This window comes from Hypanus sabinus, chromosome 31 (assembly GCF_030144855.1).
Source record: "Hypanus sabinus isolate sHypSab1 chromosome 31, sHypSab1.hap1, whole genome shotgun sequence".
Taxonomy (NCBI): domain Eukaryota; kingdom Metazoa; phylum Chordata; class Chondrichthyes; order Myliobatiformes; family Dasyatidae; genus Hypanus; species Hypanus sabinus.
In genome coordinates, this window is record NC_082736.1 from 7,622,967 (window position 1) to 7,644,779 (window position 21,813).

The 21,813-nt window shown below is 46.1% G+C and overlaps 3 protein-coding genes across 3 annotated transcripts in view; 1 reads left to right on the top strand and 2 right to left on the bottom strand.

Moving 5' to 3' along the window:
- The first annotated feature begins 974 nt into the window (after window positions 1–974).
- Window positions 975–1,978, top strand: LOC132383753 (histone H1-like). Its single transcript, XM_059954956.1, has one exon. It carries the CDS (start codon window positions 975–977, stop codon window positions 1,620–1,622), a length of 648 nt encoding a protein of 215 aa, XP_059810939.1. The 3' UTR covers window positions 1,623–1,978.
- A 518-nt stretch (window positions 1,979–2,496) lies between these two features.
- Window positions 2,497–3,054, bottom strand: LOC132383766 (histone H3). Its single transcript, XM_059954969.1, has one exon. It carries the CDS (start codon window positions 2,905–2,907, stop codon window positions 2,497–2,499), a length of 411 nt encoding a protein of 136 aa, XP_059810952.1. The 5' UTR covers window positions 2,908–3,054.
- Window positions 3,055–3,591: 537 nt separating this feature from the next.
- The window catches only part of LOC132383738 (uncharacterized), a 74,160-nt gene continuing 55,938 nt past the window's right edge, over window positions 3,592–21,813 (bottom strand). The window contains 1 exon segment of the mRNA XM_059954938.1: window positions 3,592–3,907. Coding sequence (XP_059810921.1) covers window positions 3,592–3,907 — 316 coding nt within the window.

Consider the following 21,813-nt stretch of genomic DNA (forward strand, 5'->3'; position numbering starts at 1 on the left):
AGCTCTTGTCACCGTTATAGGAAAGGTGGTTAAACTGGGGAGAGAGTAGAAAAAAATTCCAAGGATGTTTCCCGGACCTGAGGTTCTCAGTTACACAGAGAGGTTGGTCAGACAATGTCCGTTGTCCTTTATTCCTTGGAACCAGAATCATTTATCACCGTGTTATATGACAAGGAATCTGTCATTTTATTTTGACGGCAGTACAATGCGATGAAGGTGCAGATGTGAACATTGTGTCAGCATAACGCCAAGAGATTCTGGGAATCGCGAACAACGCGGACAAAATGCTGGAGGAACCCAGCAAGTCCGGCAGCATCTCCCACCAGAGTCCTGAGGAAGGGTCTCAGCCCGAAATGTCGGCTGTTTATTCCCACCATTGATGCTGCCTGACTTGCTGATTTCCGTCAGCAGTGAGTGTGTATTGTGTCAGAGAGAGTGAGTTAAAGGAGCGGGCGGCTTAGACCAGTGTCACTGTGTTTGTGAGTCCTAACACATCGTAGGATTTCTCAGCGCCTCCTGTAGAAAATGAAAAGATTTCTCTGTTATGGAAGCGCCCCACTCCCCAGATCATTCCCGAAGAGGGAATTAACCGCAAAGTTTTAATTCGATTAAATATTTCAGCCATAAAACAGAGAACAGGTCAATGATAGGGAGAGAGATCGCGGGCAATGCAGTAAAGAAACGGGTTAAAATAGAAAGCGCTGCCTTTAATCCCGATTAAACTTTCTTTCCAGCGAACATTCCGGCCTCAGGGACGGACAGGTACTAGTCCGAGTCTCCGCAGCGTCCGATTTGAATTGGAATCAGCGAGTTTTTGAGGAGAGAGAAACACAGAAAAATGAAGCCGCCGGGAGCTGACAGCAGGATGTCTCCGCCCCGTCCGCTCGCTGCCTTTAAATGGCTCTGTGCCGCCGCCTTTCGCTTCATTTCTCATTCAGTTCTGATTGTGAGAAGGATTTACCAGAGTCGCCGACATGACCGAGACAGCACCCGCCGAAACGGCTCCTCCAGCCGCACCCGCCGCCGCAAAGAAGACTCCCAAGAAGAAGGCGGCTGTCCGGAGTAAACCAACAGGTCCCTCGCTGGGCGAACAGATCGATAAGATCGTGGCGGGTTGTCACGATAGGAAGGGTATGTCCGGTGCGGCAATCATGAAGGCTCTGGCCGACAGCGGTGTCGATGTGGCGAAACGTCGCCACCAGGTCAAAATGAGCATCAAGAGGAAAGTGGAAAGCGGCTCCTTGGTTCAGGCCAAGGGCTCGGGTATTTCGGGATCCTTTAAATCCGGTAAAGGGAAAACTGCCGTGAAGGTGGTGAAGAAAGCGAACAAGCCAGCGGCAAAGAAATCTCCCAGCAAGAAGCTTGGCGCCAAGAAACCAGCGGCTAAAAAAGCGGGAGGTAAGAAACCAGCGGCTAAAAAAGCGGGAGGTAAGAAACCAGCGGCTAAGAAAGCGGCAACAAAGAAACCCGCAGCTAAAAAAGCGGGAGGTAAGAAACCCGCGGCTAAGAAAGCGGCGCCGAAGCCCAAGAGCCCCAAGAAAGCCGCAGCCCCGAACACGAAGGCGGCCAAGAAGCCGAAGTCGAAATCCGCGAAACCCAAGAAGACAGCAGTCAAAAAGTGAATTGAGAATCCACCATTTGTGTGTATCTGAACCCAACGGCTCTTCTCAGAGCCACCCACATCTCAGAAAAGAGCTGATTCGGAGTGTTGTGATTCCCGCGCCGGGTCCGATTGAGAACTTCTCAATGGAACCCGAGATTGCCGGTACCTCTGACATTTGGTGCGGTGTCTGAAATGAGACACGGATGCCCGAGCTGAGATTGAGAGATAAGGGATGTGGGCAGTTTCAGGCCCAATTCCTTCTCCGATCTGGGCGAGAGTGACCGACATTGACGCCAGCGGAGATTCAGCTGAGTTGATTGGGAACTGCTGAAACCTACGCGAGAGGGGAGGGGGCGTGTTGAGAGAGGGATCCGTCTCTGGGACGGACTGCAGCGGGAGGCTATATGATAAACTACCCTGTGGCATTGCCGACTGACCTTCATGCAGGCCCCAGCTACAAAACGACATTGTTAATTTACACAAAACACCAATATCAAAAATGTACAAGAGCGAAATCTAATCTTAAAAATCACTATTTCCTGGCGGTCACCGCCCCCTGAATTCCCCCACTGTACCCCTCGAGTCGGCATGCTTCACTCCAAGCACAGCGGACACGAACGTATCCCCATGTCCAAAGCAAACAAAACGGTAACAGCCGCACCAGCCGTACACGACAGGTTTGTGGGAGAAGTGAAGGGCCAGATGAGACCCTGACAGGAAGTTCATCTCCTGTCCCTCGCTAAACTACCCTGGTAGCACGGGACAATTAGTGCAAAATCGATCGGCAGGACAGGTCGCTACTACAATAATGATGAGCAAGCTACAGCCCTTTCCTTTGCCGTGGTAGTGGCTCTTAAAAGAGCCTTTTCTGGTGTTTGGTGTGTAGGCTGGGCTTAGGCGCGCTCCCCGCGGATGCGGCGGGCCAATTGGATGTCTTTGGGCATAATGGTGACTCGCTTGGCGTGGATGGCGCACAGGTTAGTGTCCTCAAAGAGCCCGACCAGGTAAGCCTCACTTGCCTCCTGCAGGGCCATGACGGCCGAGCTCTGGAAACGCAGATCGGTTTTGAAGTCCTGAGCGATCTCCCGGACCAGGCGCTGGAAGGGAAGTTTGCGGATGAGCAGCTCGGTGGATTTCTGGTAGCGCCGGATCTCCCTCAGAGCCACGGTGCCGGGCCGGTAGCGATGAGGCTTCTTCACTCCGCCGGTGGCAGGAGCGCTCTTCCGCGCCGCTTTGGTCGCCAACTGTTTGCGAGGAGCTTTTCCGCCAGTCGATTTGCGCGCTGTCTGCTTGGTGCGGGCCATTCTGCTTCAGGAGTGAGGACACAGGCTGAAATACAGGAACAAGATAGACGAAACGGGCTCCAGCACAGGCTTTTATACCGCTGGGAAGGGCCGTCCCACCGCTTATGATTGGCTGTGCACCAACTGTCTGTTAAAGGATCTCCTTGCTGCGATTGGTTTATTGATTTCATGCAGGCTGGCGGCGAATAACAATTTGCGACAAAATGGGAAATTGTTAACTGGCGGTCGGAATTCATCCAATCGGAATGCACTGTGATTGGCGCCCGATTAATTTCGAACCGCCCGCCAATTTCAGAGCATCAGCCTGATAACTTCTTATTTACAATTAATTCTATCACGGATCATGTACTTTCAGTTTCATTTAATATCTAATTCCCTCAGTTAAGATTTGAATGCATGATTACGGAATCGACTCTCAAAACGAGTGAACTGATTTCTGTCCGAGATGGACAGAATGATTAAGATCGATATAAATGCATCCAGCATTCACGGTAATCACCGCCTGGAAAGGCACAATCGCAGCTATATATATTTCAAGCGGAATGATTAATCTCTTTCAAAAGTAGCTCAGCCAAATATATCGATAAAATTAATTAAAAGGTTGTGGACACGGCTCTCTCTGTGAGGCGGTGGGTGGCTCTTAGAAGAGCCTTTGTTTTGTGTTCGGGAGGAAGTGGGAGTTTTTCAGCCGCCGAAGCCATAGAGAGTGCGGCCCTGGCGTTTCAGAGCGTACACCACATCCATGGCAGTGACCGTCTTGCGCTTGGCGTGTTCAGTGTAGGTGACCGCATCCCGGATCACATTCTCCAGGAAAACCTTCAGAACCCCGCGGGTCTCCTCGTAGATCAGACCCGAGATCCGCTTGACGCCGCCACGGCGAGCCAGACGCCGGATGGCCGGTTTGGTGATGCCCTGAATGTTATCACGGAGCACTTTACGGTGCCGCTTGGCTCCGCCTTTGCCCAGTCCTTTGCCTCCTTTCCCTCTGCCAGACATGATGCTGCTTCACTCAGGTCGCTGCTCAGTGACAAACCGACTGCTGATGTCTCCTTTTATACACAGCGCCCCGACCTGCCCGAGAAACGCGCAGAGAGACAGAGGCGGGGAGGGGAGGAGACACAGTCAGAGTGACGGACAGAGCCGAGAGCGGCCTCTCATCGTCCAGCTCCGCCTTCACTTTACCACACCCGCTAATTTCCAACAGAAAGCGCTCTTGCTCGATCTGTGTCCTCTGGTCCTAGACTCCCCCACTATAGGAAACATCCTCTCCACATCCACTCTATCTGTGTCCTCTGATCCTAGACTCCCCCACTATAGGACACATCCCCTCCACATCCACTCCAGAGAGACATACTTTATTGATCCCGGGGGAAATTGGGTTTCGTTACAGTCGCAACAACCAAAAATCGTGTAGAAATATAGCAATATAAACCCATAAATAACTCAACAATAATAAGTAAATTATGCCAAGTGGAAATAAGTCCAGGACCAGCCTATTGGCTCAGGTTGTCTGACATTCCGAGGGACGAGTTGTAAAGTTTGATGGCCACAGGCAGGAATGACTTCCTATGATACTCAATGTTGCATCTCAGTGGAATGAGTCTCTGGCTGAATGTACTCCTGTGTCTAACCAGTACGTTTTGGAGTGGATGGCAGTCATTGTCCAAGATGGTATGAAACACGTACAAACTGGAAGATCTCTGGAAATTTGCTGATTCTCCTGTTTTAAATTATAGGAGTGCTTTTCCATTCCGCAAATCCCCGAGGACCTCAGTCTGTCCCTCCCCGGCCCCAGGACCAATGCGAGCGTCCTCACACACAGCAGTTGGTGGGCGAGGGTGCAGTCGAGAGGGTTAATTCATCAGAACAATTGTTCCCCTGGGTCACGAGGGAAATGAAAGTCTGGTCACATAAAGGAACAGGATACATAGGCAGATATAAGGATACACAGACCTCGCTTTGGTGCCTTCTAAAGCCCAGGTAAAGTGGTGGCTGAGGAGCTGGTGTGAGGTGGGTGACGGCTTTAGGTACGAGGATCATTGAGGTCCCGAGGGAAAGGTGAGATGGGTCCAAGGAGGGGAGCCAATATGTTTACGGGAGCTTTCTTCATGCTACACAGAAGGGTTAAACGAGCAGGTATCAGGTCCTACACAGTGATTTTCAGGAAATAGGTTAAAAAGCAGGACTTCCAGGATTGTAATTATCGAATTGTGGCCCAAACCTTGTGCTGGTGTGGTGAGGAAACAATTGCTGCTGAGGAACTGATGCAGGAGGGAGGTCTTCAGATTGATGGATCAATGGGCTCCCTTCCAGGAAGGTGGGAGACCGGGACAAACAAGGCCATTTCCATCTGGACTGGAGGGGACCCAATATCCTCACCAGGAGGTTTGATGGTGTCACTTGGCGGAGTTGGAACTGGAGTAGCAAGTGGGGGAATGCATGTATGACAAGACAGTCTGAAAAGAACGAGAGCCAACGTCAGGCCAATAAACATGGTGGGATTGGTGGGCTGAAATAAGTTTATTTCAACATTAGGAGTATTATGTTGTCGGACGTTCAGCTCAACATCTCTAGGTTTCATTGTTTTACATGTGAGTGGGGAGGAGGGGGGTTATAAAATGCAGAGGTTACCCCACTGGGAATGTCACAGCAAACTGGAGGGCTCACTTACAGAGGCAATCTACAGTCACACGGACTGGATTATAGTATTGGCCCCCAATAACCACCGGGAGGTGGAGGAACACAGAGGTTTATGTTTAGGGAGAGGTGCAGAACAGAACTGTCATAGTGGGGACTTTATCTTCCCTCGAATTGACTGGATCTTGCTCAATGCTGAGATGCTCAAGATTTCTTCAGCGATTCCGAGGAGTGTTTGGAACATTATGTACAGAGCCCCACCAGAGGCAAGAACAGACGGGAATTAGTTTAGGGAAACGAGCCAGGCCAGCTGACGATCACCATTTATTTTGTTCGTTAGTTATGAGTAAGACAGAAGCCAAGGGGCATTGACTGGGAGCAGCCACTGTCAGACAAGTCGACATCTGACATGTGGGAGTTGTTTAAAGACCAGCAGCTCAGAGTTCAGGGTCAGCATGTTCCTGTAAGGAGTAAAGACAAGGACGGTAAGGTAAGGGAACTTTGGATGAATGGAGAGATCCTGAATTTAGTCAGAAGGATATGGAAGGTTTATGAAGCTAAAATCAGACTGGGTATCTTTGGAATATAAAGATAGCGGGGAAATGCGAAAGCTGGTGATAGGAAAGGCCAAATGGGGCCTCAAACCGTCCTCGTGCAGTGGGATCAAAGATAATCCCAAGGCCTCTTGATTTATATTAGTTAAACAGGGATAACCAGAGACTGGAAAGGTCCACTCAAGATTAAAGGAGGAATGATGTGGTTGAAGTCAGACCAAGTGGCTGAGGTACTAAATGAGTCCGTTGTGTCAATATTTACCGAGGAGAAGGAATTGAATGTCAATGAAAACAGAGCGAGACATGCTAATGTGCAGAGAAATGTTGAGATTGAGGAGGAGGCTGTGCTGGGACATCTGAAAAGCAATAAAATGGATAAGACTCCAAGAACTGAAGGCATATATCCTACAATAGTGAAAGAAGCAAGTGAGCAGATTGCTGGGGATTTGACAAGGATCTATGTCGGGGTCCCCAACTTGGTTTGCACCGCAGACCCATTTAATATTTATTGACAATATTCTTACGGACCGGCCGGCGGGAGGGAGGGGTAGGGGTTTGTTAATATATACCAGAATGCAGGTGAAACTATAAGTCACTTATAAGTGGCTAATTAATACACTCAATTTTGTTTCTAAAGGGGTTTATCTCAAGAATTTAGTATTAAACACACAGTGCATATTTTTCCTCCCATGAATACAGTGATAAGTCAATTATAGGGCACTTATAAGTCAATAGCACCATAACATATTAAGTAACATTTGGATATTAAACACACAGCACCTAATATCCCCGTATGAACATATAAAATCATTGCAACACACCAATATCGGTGAATCAGTAAGAGTCCTGGGCTTGTTTTCCTGCAATAAGGCGGTCTCATCGAGGGGTGATGGGAGACAGCAATACTCAAAGGGGGCTCCTTATGTCCTGACGAAGGGTCTCGGCCTGAAATGTCGACAGTGCTTCTCCTTACAGATGCTGCCTGGCTTGCTGTGTTCTACCAGCATTTTGTGTGTGTTGTTTGAATTTCCAGCATCTGCAGATTTCCTCATTTTTGCTCCTTATATCCAGTCTATTCCGCAATTTAGTTTTTGTTGCATTCGTTGCAGAAAACCCCGCTTCACAGAGATATGATGTTGGAAACGGAAGCAACGTTTTCAGCCCTTTCATGGCTATCTCAGGATATTCAGCCTTGAATTTGATCCAGAATGCCGGCAGAGATGTTATGTTAAACATATTTTTCAACCCACCATCATTTGCAAGCTCGAGGGGTTGATCTTCGCGCGCTGACATGGATAGCTGTCATTCTCCCCCGAAGTTTGCAGACTGTCATTCAGGAGCAACCACTTTGACTCGGGTAGTGAAACCAGACAGCCGTCCAGTCATAGCTGCAGCCCCATCTGTGCATATTCCAACACAGAATGACCAGTCCGGTTTGCCTAACATGTAGTCATTCAAAGACTTGAACAGTTCTGCCCCAGTTGTGTTAGTTGGCGGTGGCATTGCGCACAACGTATCCTCGTGCACATCGTCTTGAAATATATATCGCACATAAACCAGCAGTGTTACCTTGTTGTCGCATTGGTAGACTCGTCGACCTGGATAGCATACCATGGTGACTCATTAAGCCGTTCTAACATCTATGCTTCGATGTCCTCCGCTTTGTCATCGATTCTCCTTGAAACTGTGGTAGCTGGAAGAGAAACCTGTGCCATCTTGTTAGCAGCAGCTTCTCTCAACTGTTCACAGCACATGTCCTTGGCAGCAGGCAGAATCACTTCTTCCCCAACGGTGAAAGGCTTCTTAGCCTCAGCAATATGGCTAGCCACTAACTATGACGCTCTCAGATCAGCAGCATTTGTGGAGGTGGTGGCTCTCAGCACTTGCTTCTGTCCCGCTTGCTCACATTTTTTCCACTCAAAAAACTTAAAGGGTTTGTCTTTAAGTACAGGGAGCTGGGACTCGAGATGCCGAAGCAGTTTTGAGGGCTTCATTGCCTCATTAGACAGCATGTCTCCACATATCACACACAGGGGTTTGGAGCATACGAGTCACCGGTCGCAATAACGCCATATTTTATGTGCGACTCGTCGTATTTTCTGTTGAAGGAAGCTTTCTTTTTTTTTGTAGTCTTGGCCTCAGCCGTCTCTGCGTGGTCGTCATCATTGGGCCTTTTATGTCCCCCTCCACCTCTTCCAAACAAACTCTCAAGCGACATTTGTTTTTTACTCATACCGACTGATGACCTTGCGTGCGTTCAAGTTCAACAGTGGCGTGACAGGGAATGAGGAAAGGTGAAGCTGACTCATATCGTTTCATATCACCAAATCATATTGATTCTTCACAGCCCGGCAGCACGTGTTTTGCAGCCCGGTGGTTGGGGACCACTGATCTGAGACACTCCAGAGTTGTTTTGAGGTGACAGACAGGCAGGCACTCTGTGAGCCACATGGAGAGGACATTGATGGGCTCACAGAGTGCATCACTGGTTACATCAACTTCTGTGTGGACTGCAGTGTTCCGGCAAGAACTGTCCTTCGTTATTCAAATAACAAGTCATTAGTAACAAAGGACATTAAAGACATCCTGAACGCTAAAAAGAGGGCATTTAGAGATGGAAACAGGGAGGAGCTGAGGTCAATATAGAGGGACCTGAAAGCCAAGATCAGGGAGGCTAAAGACAGGTGTAGGAGGAAGCACGAGGAAATCTGCAGATGCTGGAAATTCAAACAACACACACAAAATGCTGGTGGAACACAGCAGGCCAGGCAGCATCTATAGGAAGAATCACAGTCGACATTTCGGACCGAGACCCTTCGTCAGGATGCTTGAGTGAAAACTCCAGCAGAACAACATGACAGAGGTCTGGAGTGGGATGAGGACCATCACTGGGTTCAGGCAAACTAGCAACAGAGGAACTGAAGGCAATGAGGACAGGGACGACAAACTTAACCTGTTCTTCAACAGATTTGACACTGTGGCCCCGGCCCATCCCCCACACGATTCATCTGTTGTCGGCCCCCAACCAACACATACTCCACTCTCCCCTCCTACTCCTCCTCACAGCCCCCCACCCTGCTCTCAGGACTACACCCCTCCCCCACCTGAAACCACCATGGTGGGCTTCACAGCTGAACAGGTGAGAAGACAGCTGAAACGTCTCCACCCAAGCAAGGCTGCAGGCCCGGATGGTGTCAGCCCCAGGGTGCTCAAAGGCTGTGCCCCCCAGCTATGTGGAGTACTTCACCATGTCTTCAAGCTGAGCCTGAGTCTCCAGAGGGTTCCCGCCAGCCCCGACTAGGAGTTGAGGATGCCATCGCCTACCTGCTGAACCATGTCTATGCCCACCTGGACAAGCCGGCAAGCACAGTGAGGGTCATGTTTTTTGGCTTCTCCAGTGCGTTCAACACCCTCCGCCCTGCTCTGCTCAGTGAGAAGCTGACAGTGATGCAGGTGGATGCTTCCCTGGTGTCATGGATTATTGATTGCCTGACTGGCAGACCACAGTACGTGTGCTTACAACACTGTGTCAGACAGAGTGGTCAGCAGCACTGGGGCTCCACAGGGGACTGTCCTGTCTCCCTTTCTCTTCACCATCTACACCTCGGACTTCAACTACTGCACAAAGTCTTGCCAACTTCAGAAGTTTTCTGATGACTCTGCCATAGTTGGATGCATCAGCAAGGGGGATGAGGCAGAGTACAGGACTACGGTGGGAAACTTTGTCAAATGGTGCAAGCAGAATCATCTGCAGCTTAATGAGAAAAATACTAAGGAGCTGGTGGTGGACCTGAGGAGGACCAAGGCACTGGTGACCCCTGTTTCCATCCAAGGGGTCAGTCTGGACATGGTGGAGGATTACAAATACCTGGGGATACGAATTGACAATAAACTGGACTGGTCAAAGAACACTGAGGCTGTCTACAAGAAGGGTCAGAGCCGTCACTATTTCCTGAGGAGAATGAGGTCCTTTAACATCTACCGGAGGATGCTGAGGATGTTCCACGAGTCTGTGGTGGCCAGTGCTATCCAGTTTGCTGTAGTGTGCTGGGGCAGCAGGCTGAGGGTAGCAGACACCAATAGAATCAACAAACTCCTTCGTAAGGCCAGTGATGTTGTGGGGGTGGAACTGGACTCTCTGAGGGTGGTGTCTGAAAAGAGGATGCTGTCCAAGTTGCATGCCATCTTGGACAATGTCTCCCATCCAATGCACAATGTACTGGTTAGGCACAGGAGTACATTCAGCCAGAGACTCATTCCACCGAGATGCAACACTGAGCCTCATAGGAAGTCATTCCTGCCTGTGGCCATCAAACTTTACAACTCCTCCCTCGGAGTGTCAGACAACGGGAGCCAATACGCTGGTCCTGGACTTATTTCCACTTGGCATAATTTACTTATTATTTAATTATTTATGGTTTTATATTGCTATATTTCTACACTATTCTTGGTTGGTGCAACTGTAACGAAACCCAGTTTCCCTCAGGATTAATAAAGTATGTCTGTCTGTCTGTGTCCTGAATTGCAACATTTGAGGTCCCTCAGTACTGGAGTGTAGCAAATGTTGCAGCTTTGATCAAGAAAGGAAATAACAAGAACCTAGGGATCTATAAGCAAGGCAGCCTCATTTCAGTGGTGGAGTACTGGGGAGGATACTGAGGTACAGGGTTTATGCACATTTGGAAAGGCACGGCTTGCTCAGGGACAATCAGCATGGCTTTGTGCAGGCAGATCACACTTGATAAAGCTGATTGAGATTTCTGAGGAGGTGATACAGACTCTAAGATATAGGATCAGAATTAGGCCATTAGGCCCATCAAATCTGCTCCGTCATTTCATCGTGGCTAATCCATTTTCCCTCAAAGCCCCAATCCCCTGCCTTCTCCCTGTAACCCTTCATGATCTGACCAATCAAGAATCTACCAACCTCTGCCTTAAATATACATAAAGTCTTGGCTCCACAGCTGCCCGAGGCAACAAATTCCACAGATTCACCACTCTGTGGCTAACGAAATTCCTCATCTCCACATTCTACAATGCTCTATTCTGAGGCTGCGTCCTCTGGTCTCAGACACTCCCATCCTCCGCACATCCACTTTATCAAGGCCTTTCACCATTCGAAAGGTTTCAATTAGGTCAGCGCTCATTGACCTAAATTCCAGTGAGTCCAGGCCCAGAGCAATCAAACGCTCTTCATATGCTGAGCTGTTTCATCCTGGAGGCAATTTTGAGAATCTCCTTTGAAACGCATCCAGTTTCAGCTCATCCTTCCTAAGATAAAGGGCCCACAAATGCTCGCAATACTCCAGTGAGACCTCACCAGTACTTTACAAAGTCTCAACACTATTATGATTGGTGCAGATATTGTGGACTGAAGGGCAGGTTGCCATCTGTTCCATATTGTGTACTGACGAATATGTTGGAGCTACCAGCTATTGCAGGGACATGGTTACAGTCTTGGACTGGGAATTTGACATTCCTACATGTTTAATGTTCCACACGGAATCGGCAAAATGGAAAGGAGCAGGGTGGATTTGTTCATAACGTGCTGGTGAAGGGGTGGATACAGTGCCATCAAAAGTATTCAGTCTCCTTTGGAGGTTTTCATGTTTATTGTTTTGCAACGTTGATTCACAGTGGATTTAATTTGGCTTTATTTTCCCACACTGATCAGCAGAATGGACTCTCTGGTCTCAAAGTGAAAAACAGATCTTTACAAAGTGATCTAATTAATTGCAAATATAAAACACAAAATAATTTAATTGCATTGGTATTCACCTCCTTCAAGTCAAGTTGACGCACATTTGTCAGTAATTACCGTTGGCTCTGTGTGGACAGGTCTCTATGCGCTTTGCACATCTGGACACTGAAAATTTTCCCCATTCTTCTTTACAAAACTGCTGAAGCTCTGTCAGATTGCATGCGGTTCATGAGTGAACAGATCTTTTCAAGTCCAGTTAAATTCTCAATTGGATTGAGGTCTGGACTCTGACTTGGCCACTCCAGGACATTAACTTTGGTTTTAAGTCATTCCTGTGCAGTTTTGGTTTTATACTTGCAGTCATTCTCCTGCGGGAAAATGAATCTTCTCCTAAGTCACAGTTCACTTGCAGACTGAATTAGGTTTTCCTCCAAGATTTCACTGTATTGGGCTGCATTCATTTTACCCTCTACTTTTCTGAGCCTTTCAGGGCCTGCTGCAGTGAAAACGCCCCACAGCATGATGCAGCCTCACCATGCTGGGATGGTGTGTTTTTGATGCTGTGCGGTGTTTGTCTTGCGCCAAGCTTAGTGTTTAATCTGATGGCCAAAAAGGTCAATTTTGTTTCATCAGACTATAGAACCTTCTTCCATTTGACTTCAGAGTCTTCTGGCAAATTCCAGGTGAGATTTCATGAGAGCTTTTTTCAACAATGGCTTTCTCTTTGCCACTCTCCCAAAGAGCTCTGACAGGTGAAGCATCTGGGCAACATTTCTTGTATACACAGTCTCTCCCATCTCAGCCACTGAAGATTGTGATTTCTCTAGAGTTAGCATAGGTCTCTTGGTGGCCTCCCTCACTCGTCCCCTTCTTGCACAGTCACTCAGTTTTTGAGGATGGCCTAATCCTGGCAGATTTACAGCTCTGCCATATTCTTTCCATTTCAGGATGAGTGACTTAACTGTACTTCAAGGGATATCCAGTGACTTGAAAATTTTCTTGTATCCATCTGCTGAATTGTGATTTTCAATTACCTTTTTGCAGAGCTGCTCAGAGTGTTAATTTGTTTTTATGGTGTAGTTTCTCCCAGAATACTGACTACCAACAGTCGTGTATTTGTACTACAATCAATTGAAACACCTTGACTCACACAGAGTCCTCCACTTAACAGATAATGTAATTCCTAAAACTGTACCAGTGATGATTTGGGGGTGAATATTTATACAGTCAATTATTTTGCGTTTTATATCTGTAATTAATTTCAAGCACTTTGTGGAGATCTGTTTTCACTTTGACACAAAAGTCTTTTTCTCTTGATCAGTCAAACAAATGCCAAATTCAATCCACCGTCATTCAAAGTTGTAAAACATTAAAACATGAAAACTTTAAAGCAGCATGAATACTTTTCATAGGTACCTTACATGTAGGGACAGTGATGGTGAAAGGGGAGGGAAAGAAGACACAGGGGGGAGTGGTCTCAGGATGCTCAGGTGTTCCTCCCGAAGGGATAAAACACAAAAGGGTAAATATCAAAGAGAGATGAGAATGGAAATGTGATTGTCATGAGAGATTTAATCGGAAGCAAATTGATGTACCACAACATCGAGTACCTCTACTCTGTGAGCTGCAACAACAACAATCTGCCAGTGGCAATGCATTCTAGTTCCATTTCCCATTCACATACTGACATATTGGTGCCTTACACGTGTTTTAACCAGTAGTGGGGCGGTAATGGGGACAAGCTGTCACTTCCTATAAATTACTGCTTCAAATTGTCTCTGTCAACCAAGTCCAGCTCCTGGCTTTTATCGCTTAGCTACGAAGCCTGACAGACTCTTTCTTAGTGATGGGGAGGGTCTAAATGGGTTTACTGGCATCATATAACTAACCGCTAAGGGCAGATGGGGCTTTCACTCTCTCTGGTTCTCCACCTCCTTCGTGTCATCCCATGGTCCAACGTTCTCTCCTACTGGATTCCTTTCTCTTCATCTCTTTGCCTTTCCTGTCTGTCACCCAGGTCTTCACATTATCATCCCTCTACAAAACAACCCCCTCCCCCACTCACTTGTCCTCCTCCCCCTCCCCGCACCTTATTCTGGCTACTGTCCCTTTCTTGCTAATCCTGATGAAGGTTCTCAGCCCGAAATGTCGACTCTTTGCTGAGTTCCTGCAGTATTTTGTGTGTGTTTGTGTCAGTCTGTGTGGTCATTGAGCTGATCAAACTGGTACAGTCAAAGAGGAAATTGTGGAGTGGTCAGAGACAGTTTCTTACAGCAGGACCTTACCCAGGAACAAGACATCTCATATGTAATCTGTATAACGAGGTGGGATTAAAGAGAGATCTTGTGGTGAAGTATCCCAGAATAAGTGATCACAATGTGGGAGAACTCCAGACCACAGATTGAGGGTGAACACCAGGGTCCAGTACCAGTGTCCTCAAACTAAATAAAGGCAATTACGGAGACCTGACAGTGGCGTTGTCTGGGGCAGATGGGGTAAATATGCTTAGGGACAGGTCAGTAATGAGCAGTGGCGATGTTTAAGGAGACTGTTCATAACAGTCAGCAGACGTTGATCCCGATTCTACAGAGGGATCGCAGAGAGCAAAGAACGTTCTGTGGTCAATGGAGTTCAAGGGAAACATTAAATCAAAGAGCATAAAAAGAGGCAAGGGTTGGCAGTAGAAAAGAGGATCAGGATTTTTTCAGGAACCAGTGATGAGACAAAAGCTAAAACTAACAAGGAAAAAGCAGATAGGTTAACTCAATAATTTTAATTAGTGTTCACAGTGGGGACACAGCAAACATCCCAGAGATATCGAACAGTGACATTTCAACATTGTGCCATAATGTGTAACAATCATCATCACAAGTGTGAAACTAATGGGACTAAAAGCAAACATTTCCAGGTCCCAACGACCGGCACTGAAGCCTGGAGAGAAAGTAGAGACACTGAAGTCTGTCAAAACTCACTGTTACGGAAAGGTCCCAGTGGAGTTGAAAACCATTGTTGAAGAAGGGTGGAAGATAAAAAGTAGGTGACTGTAGTCCAGTTAACTTCACTTCAGCTACTGGAGTCTATAATCTGTGAAGAAATAACAAGTCATTTAGAAAAGTCTAATGTGATTGATCTGAGTCAACAGGGTTTACAGTCAGATTCACACAGCACAGAAACGAGCCCATCAGCTCAAATGGTCCACACTGACCAAAGTTCCCAAATGAGCTTGTGGTCTGTAACCCCCTCATCACTACGTTAAGAACAAGGCTATCCTCCTCCTTATCCCATATCCTTCAAAACCTTTCCTTCCCATCTACCTGTCCAAGTACTTTTCTTAAATATACCTGACTCAACCATCCCCCCGGCAGCTCACTCCATACACTGACCAGCCTGTGTGTGGAAAAGTTGCCCTTCAGGTTCCTATTAAATCTCATCTCAAACCAATGCTCTTCAGTTCTTGATTCCCCTACCCTGACAAAAATATTGTTATCTTTGACTCAACCCAGGCCACTTATTATTTTATACACCTCTGCAATATCGCCACTCATTCTCCAACTTCCCAAGGAAAATTATCCAAAACACTTTCCACAAATCAGTCCTTCGAGATCCAGTAACATGCCCGTAAATCACCTCTGCACTCTTTCCAGCTCGATGGTGTCTGTCATACTGCATGATCACTAAAACTAAACACTATTTATGAAATGCGGCCAAACCAACGTGTTGTACAACCACACCATTTCATCCCAGCTTCTATATCCGGTGCCCTGACTGAAGGCCGGTGTTCCAAAAGCCTCGTCACCACCCTGTCCATCTGGAACCTGGTTTTTGTCCCTGTAACCTGGGTTATTGAATGTTAAGTCATGTTTGACAAACATACCAGAGATTTGAGACTTTACAGGAGAAGTTGGAGAAGTGGTGATTTTGGATTTTCAGGAGCCATTTGCCAATGTCTCACATGAAAGGCTGGTGCACAAGACCAGAGCTCAGTACTGGGAAGGAAGTGTGTTAATATTGACTGAAGACTGGTTATCATACTGAGACAGAATAACAGGTCTGTTTCAGGCTGGGATGACATAACTACTGGACTGTTGAGGTGTTGCCTGCACAACAAAATAGTGACGGGTGCAGTGAGGGGTTCATAAGACCATATATGACCAAAGTTCAGAGGTGAATGGTTCATTGACATTTATTGCTGGGGCATTAGTGCAGAGAAACAGAGCAGTGTTGCTACAGTGTCAGACAAATGCACATTGATGGATTTTGGGAAGTTAAAGCAGGTCAGCACATACCCAGTGAATGGCAGGGTCCTGAGGAGTGTTGATGAAAAGATAAACCTGAGGCACAGGTAAATAGTTCCCTGAAAGTGCCAACACAGGTAGACAAGGTGGTGAAGAAGGTGTATGAAATGCTTACCTTTATTGGCAAAGGCTCTGAGAGGAGTTGGGACATCACATTACAGTTGTACAAATCAATAATTACCCCACACCAGGAGTACCCTGTGCAGTTCTGGTCACCACGAGAGGAAGGATGTGATTAAGCTGGAAAGGTGCAGAAATGATTCACAGGAATGGAACCTGGACTGGGGGCTTGAGTTACAAGGAAAGATCAGACTGACTGGGACTGTTTTCCCTGGAGTGAAGGAGGCTGAGGGGAGACCTGACAGAAGTTTATAAAACTATGAGAAGTGCCAACAAGCTAGACAGTCAAAATCACTTCCTTAGGTTAGAAATATCAAATATGAGAAAGCACAGCTGTAAAATGCCAGGGTGAGAATTAAAAAGTCTATTTCAGGGCAGGTAATATTTCTGTTTCCATACAGCAAGTGGTGAGGGCCGAGTACGGGTTGCCTTAGGGAGTGGTGGAAGTAGATATGATAATGACATTTAACAGCGTTTTAGATAAGCCATGAATATTCAGAGAATTGAAGCACATGAATTATATGCAGGCAGAAGAGATTTAGTTCCATTTGACATCGTGTTCAGCACAGACATTATGGGAAGAAGGGCCTATTCCTGTGCGGTACTGTTCTGTGTTCTCGGTGAGCCTCAGTGACGGTGGAGTCTTTAGCCGGGGTCACAGACAGGTGTATCTGTGGCAAGGAGAGAGACTGCAGGATGGTGCATTACCTCCCTGGTACCAGGGCCAAGGATGTAACTGAACAAGTACAGGCCATTCTGAAAGGGCAGGGTGAGCAGACACAGGTCGTGTGCATATTGGTTCTAACAAAAGAGACAAAGTCCTGCAAAGAGACTGAGGGAGTTGGGGAAAAAATTAAGTAGAAACGCAGTGGTGAGGAGGGGGGTAATCCCAGTGTCACCTGCTAGTGCGGGAAGAAAGAAAAAGGTGGTACAGTTATGTGTGGCTCACAAGCTGGTGCAGGACGGAGGATTTTTGTTACATGGATCATTGGGCTCCCTTTCAGGAGAGGAGTTGGGAAGAGTGAAAGGTCAGTAGTGGAGTTGACAGATGTGGATCAGCACAGAAAAGTAAGTCCAAATAGATAAATTACAGTGTCTCAGTAGCACTACAAGTGCACAGATAAACAAATACCAGGTAGGCCTCAAATTTACATTTATTTTTTTAAAATGGATCTGAAAGAAACTTAACACAATTTTTGGTCTTTAATGGAGCAATCGGGAAAGGTTCATGAGTTTTTAATCAAGAAGTACTGATGATAGGCTTGTTATGCCTACTTTTGAGTGGGGAAGGATCAGGAAATATCCTAAATAAAGCCTTTAAAACTATCTATATATCTAGATCTCTGAACTAGCATTACTTATTTTTTGTGATGTGGCAATCACAATAATGTATGCAAGTCTTTGAAGTCCTTTGAAATGCTTAAGTATTTGAAAGAGAGAGAGCTAGAAATGATAATTAAATGGAGAAAAATTGAGAAGGTTTGTGAGGCATAAATTCCAGCCTGACTGGGCTGAATAGCAAGTTTCTGTGTGCTGTATTACATCTTGTATATAATTTCCAGATAAAATATCAGAATATCAAAGTTTCTTAAAATTACTTCCTCAAAGGGATTTTATGATATTTTGTTAATAATCAATGATGCTCAAAGTTGGTGTATTTTCAAAGTTCAGGATGAGTTTATTATCAATGCATATGTCACCATATACAACCCTAAGGACATTCACAGTAAACACTAAAAACAATAGAATCATTAAAAGACTGCACCCAACAGGACAGACAAACAACTGATGTGCAAAAGACAACAAGCTCTGTAAATACAAATAGAAAAGAAAAATAAATAAACAAACAATAAATATTGAGAGCATGGGATGGAGTCCTTGAAGGTGAGTCCATAGATTGTGGGAAGAACTCAGTGATGGGGCAAGTGAAGTTATCCCTTTTGGCTCAGGGGGCTGATGATAACTTTTCCTGAACGCGGTGGTGTGGTCCCTGAGGCTCTCTGATCAACTCCTTGATGGCAACAAAGACAGGAGAGCTTGTCCTGGGTGGTGGGGGTTCCTGATGAATGCTGCTTTCCTGCAATAGCATTTTCTGTAGATATGCTCAGTGGGAGGAAGGTCTTTACCTGCGATGGACAAAATTTACAAAATAGGTTTTAGTGTTTATAGGAATATTTTATTTAGAGATAAAGCATGGAACAGGCCTTCGAGCACCACCACTTAGCAGCCTCCAATTTAACCCTAGTCTATTTGTGTGGCAATTTGCAATGACCAATTAACCAACTAACCAATTTGTCTTTGGACAGTGGGAGGAAAGCTGGACAGCGGTGTTAGCTGTGAGGAGGATGCTAAGAGGATGCAGGGTGACTTGGATAGGTTAGTTGAGTGGGCAAATTCATGGCAGATGCAATTTAATGTGGATAAATGTGAGGTTATCCACTTTGGTTGCAAGAACAGGAAAACAGATTATTATCTGAATGGTGGCCGATTAGGAAAAGGAGAGATGCAACGAGACCTGGGTGTCATTGAAGGTGGGCATGCAGGTACAGCAGGCGGTGAAAAAGGCAAATGGTATGTTGGCATTCATAGCAAAAGGATTTGAGTACAGGAGCAGGGAGGTTCTACCACAGTTGTACAAGACCTTGGTGAGACTGCACCTAGAATATTGTGTGCAGTTCTAGTCCCCTAATCTGAGGAAAGACATTCTTGCCATAGAGGGAGTACAGAGAAGGTTCACCAGATTGATTCCTGGGATGGCAGGAATTTCATATGAAGAAAGACTGGATCTACTAGGCTTATACTCACTGGAATTTAGAAGATTGAGGGGGCATCTTATTGAAACGTATAAAATTCTAAAGGGATTGGACAGGCTAGATGCAGGAAGATTGTTTCTGATGTTGGGGAAGTCCAGAACGAGGGGTCAAAGTTTAAGGATAAAGAGGAAGCCTTTTAGGACCGAGATGAGGAGAAACTTCTTCACACAGAGAGTGGTGAATCTGTGGAATTCTCTGCCACAGGAAACAGTTGAGGCTAGTTCATTGGCTATATTTAAGAGGAAGTTAGATATGGCCCTTGTGGCTAAAGGGATTGGGGGTACAGGTACAGGGTTCTGAGATGGATGATCAGCCATGATCATACTGAATGGCGGTGCAGGCTCGAAGGGCCGAATGGCCTGCTCCTGCACATATTTTTTACGTTTCTATTAGAAATAAGAGAAAGAATAAAAAGTTACCGCAAACAGTCTAACATGAGGGGTGCCGTCACTTCCCCGGCTATAGGTTGAGTCGTTACAGAGCCGAGGGTCCGAATGACTTCAACCCGTGTTGATGCCATTTGCCCAGTACACCACAGCATAGTTAATGAGCACAGTGGCACCGAGGGGCTGAATTGTGTTTGTGTCAGTGCCGGGTGTGGAACAGTTAATGCAGACGTACTTAGAGCCTGGATTAGTACATGGCACAGTGATTCAGCCATTACAGAGAAGGGCAGGACTGGTAGCGAAACATTCCAGGATTCAGATTCAGACAGTCCAGAGGGAGGTGAATGAGGTTGGGGAGCTGTACTGCTGATCAGGCAGAATGTCACAAGTTCAAGTTCATCCAGTGAGACAATGCGGGTAGAACTCAGAAATAAGAAGAGTGCAATCACTGTGATGGGATTGTACTGTAGGGCTCCAAACAGCCAGTGAGAGAGAGGAACAGATATGTCGGCAGGTTATGGGCTGATGTAAAAACAACAGAGTAGCTTTGCTGAGTGAATAATCTCCCCAGTGACTGGGACTCCCTTACCACCTGAGACTTGGATGGGGCATTATTTGTTAAGTGTGTTCAGCAAGGTTTCCTGAAACAGTATGTAGATGGTCCACCAGGGAGGGAGATATTCTTGACTTTGCTTTGGGAAATATGGGACTCACCAGAGTGGTGGCGGGAACAACCAGTGTTCACAGAGGAATTAGACAGGTCCTTCAGGGGAAATAGCCTGCAGAGTTGTGGGGCCAGAGAGGGGAATTGGACTGTGGAAATGTTGTAGCAGGAGTTGGTATAAACTTGATGGGTCAGATAGTCCAGACCATCCCAGAATGATCCTGTGACCAATAACAGTCTGAAAAAATCATTCTGGTCTCCAGTCAATCTTCCAAACTCCAGGGTGGACAAGATCAATTGTGTAATGAGGACACACTTCTGTAAAAACACTGACACTGTATTCCAAGCACACTGAGCTGCCAGAGCACAGCACCGGCCAGTGAGGACACAGACAAGTACAACACCCGGCTCTCTAACACAAAGTTCAAAGCTGAAAGTAAATGTAATATCAAAATACATTTCTGTCATCATACGCAACCCCGGGATTTATTTTCTTGTGTGCGTACTGCTGGTTTGTTAGAGCTGTTGGGGAGGGTATAAACTGATTTGGCAGGGGCGTGAGAACTGGCATGAAAGTACTTAGGATAGTACGGTTGGTAAAGAAAGAAAAGATAGCATGCAGTCACACTGTCAGGAAGAGCGAGCTGATGGTAGGACATAACTGCAGCCAGCAGAGGGATGCAGAATCAATAAGGGTAGCAAATCCAATACTTGAAGTGTTGTACCTCAATGCACAGCATATAAAAAATAAGGTGGATAATCTTATTGCCCTACTACAGATTGTCATGTATAATGTGATCATCATTGAATCACAGCTGAAAAATATTTATAGTTGAGAGCTAAATGCCCAAGTTAGACATATCAGAGGGGCAGCAAGGTAGGCAATGAGGATAGCATGGGTCTGCTGGTAAAGAATGGTATCAAATCAGTAGGAAGATGAGCCATTGGATCGGAAGATGTTGAATCATTGTGAGTAGAGTTAAAAAAATCTGCAAGTGTAAAAGGACATTGATGCAGTTATAAACAGGCCGCCAACAGTTGTTTGGATGTGGACCACAGATTACAACAGGGAATAGAAAAGGCATGTCAAAAGGCAATGTTATTGGAGATTTCATGGGAGATTTCAACAACCAGGTCAATTGGGAGAATCAGGTTGGAAATAGATCTCAAGAGAGAGAGTTTGTTGAATGCCTAAGAGATGGCTTTTGAGAGCAGTTTGTCGTTGAGCCTACGAGGGAATCAGCTATACTGGATTGTGTGTTATTTAATGAACAGCAGGCAATTAGGGAACTTAAGGTAAAAGAACCCTTAGGAGGCAGTGATCACAGTATCATTGAGTTCAACTTGAGTCCAGGATAAGCGTATTCCAGAAACAAATAAATACTCAAATGGCAAAATTGTACAACTGTGGCTGAAAAGGAAGTCAAAGCTAATGTAAAACCAAAAGGGAGGGCATAAAACAAAGAAAAAAATAGAATACAGAGGATTGGGAAGCTTCTAACACCTTACAGAGAGCAACCTAAAGAGGATAAAGATTAAATATGCAAGCAAACTAGCAAATATTATCAAAGTGGATCGTTGAAGCTTTTTCAAGTATGTAAAACATAAAGGAGAGATGAGACTGGATACTGGATTGCTAGAAAATCAGGACAGAGGAAGAATAATGGGGTGGTGGGGGGGGGGGGGGGAAGGTGATGGCAGATGAACTAAATGAGTATTTGGCATCAGTGGAAGTT

Excerpts from the sequence above, each read along its gene's own strand:
- LOC132383766 (XM_059954969.1), bottom strand. The coding sequence starts at position 2,907 with ATGGCCCGCACCAAGCAGACAGCGCGCAAATCGACTGGCGGAAAAGCT.
- LOC132383753 (XM_059954956.1), top strand. The coding sequence starts at position 975 with ATGACCGAGACAGCACCCGCCGAAACGGCTCCTCCAGCCGCACCCGCC.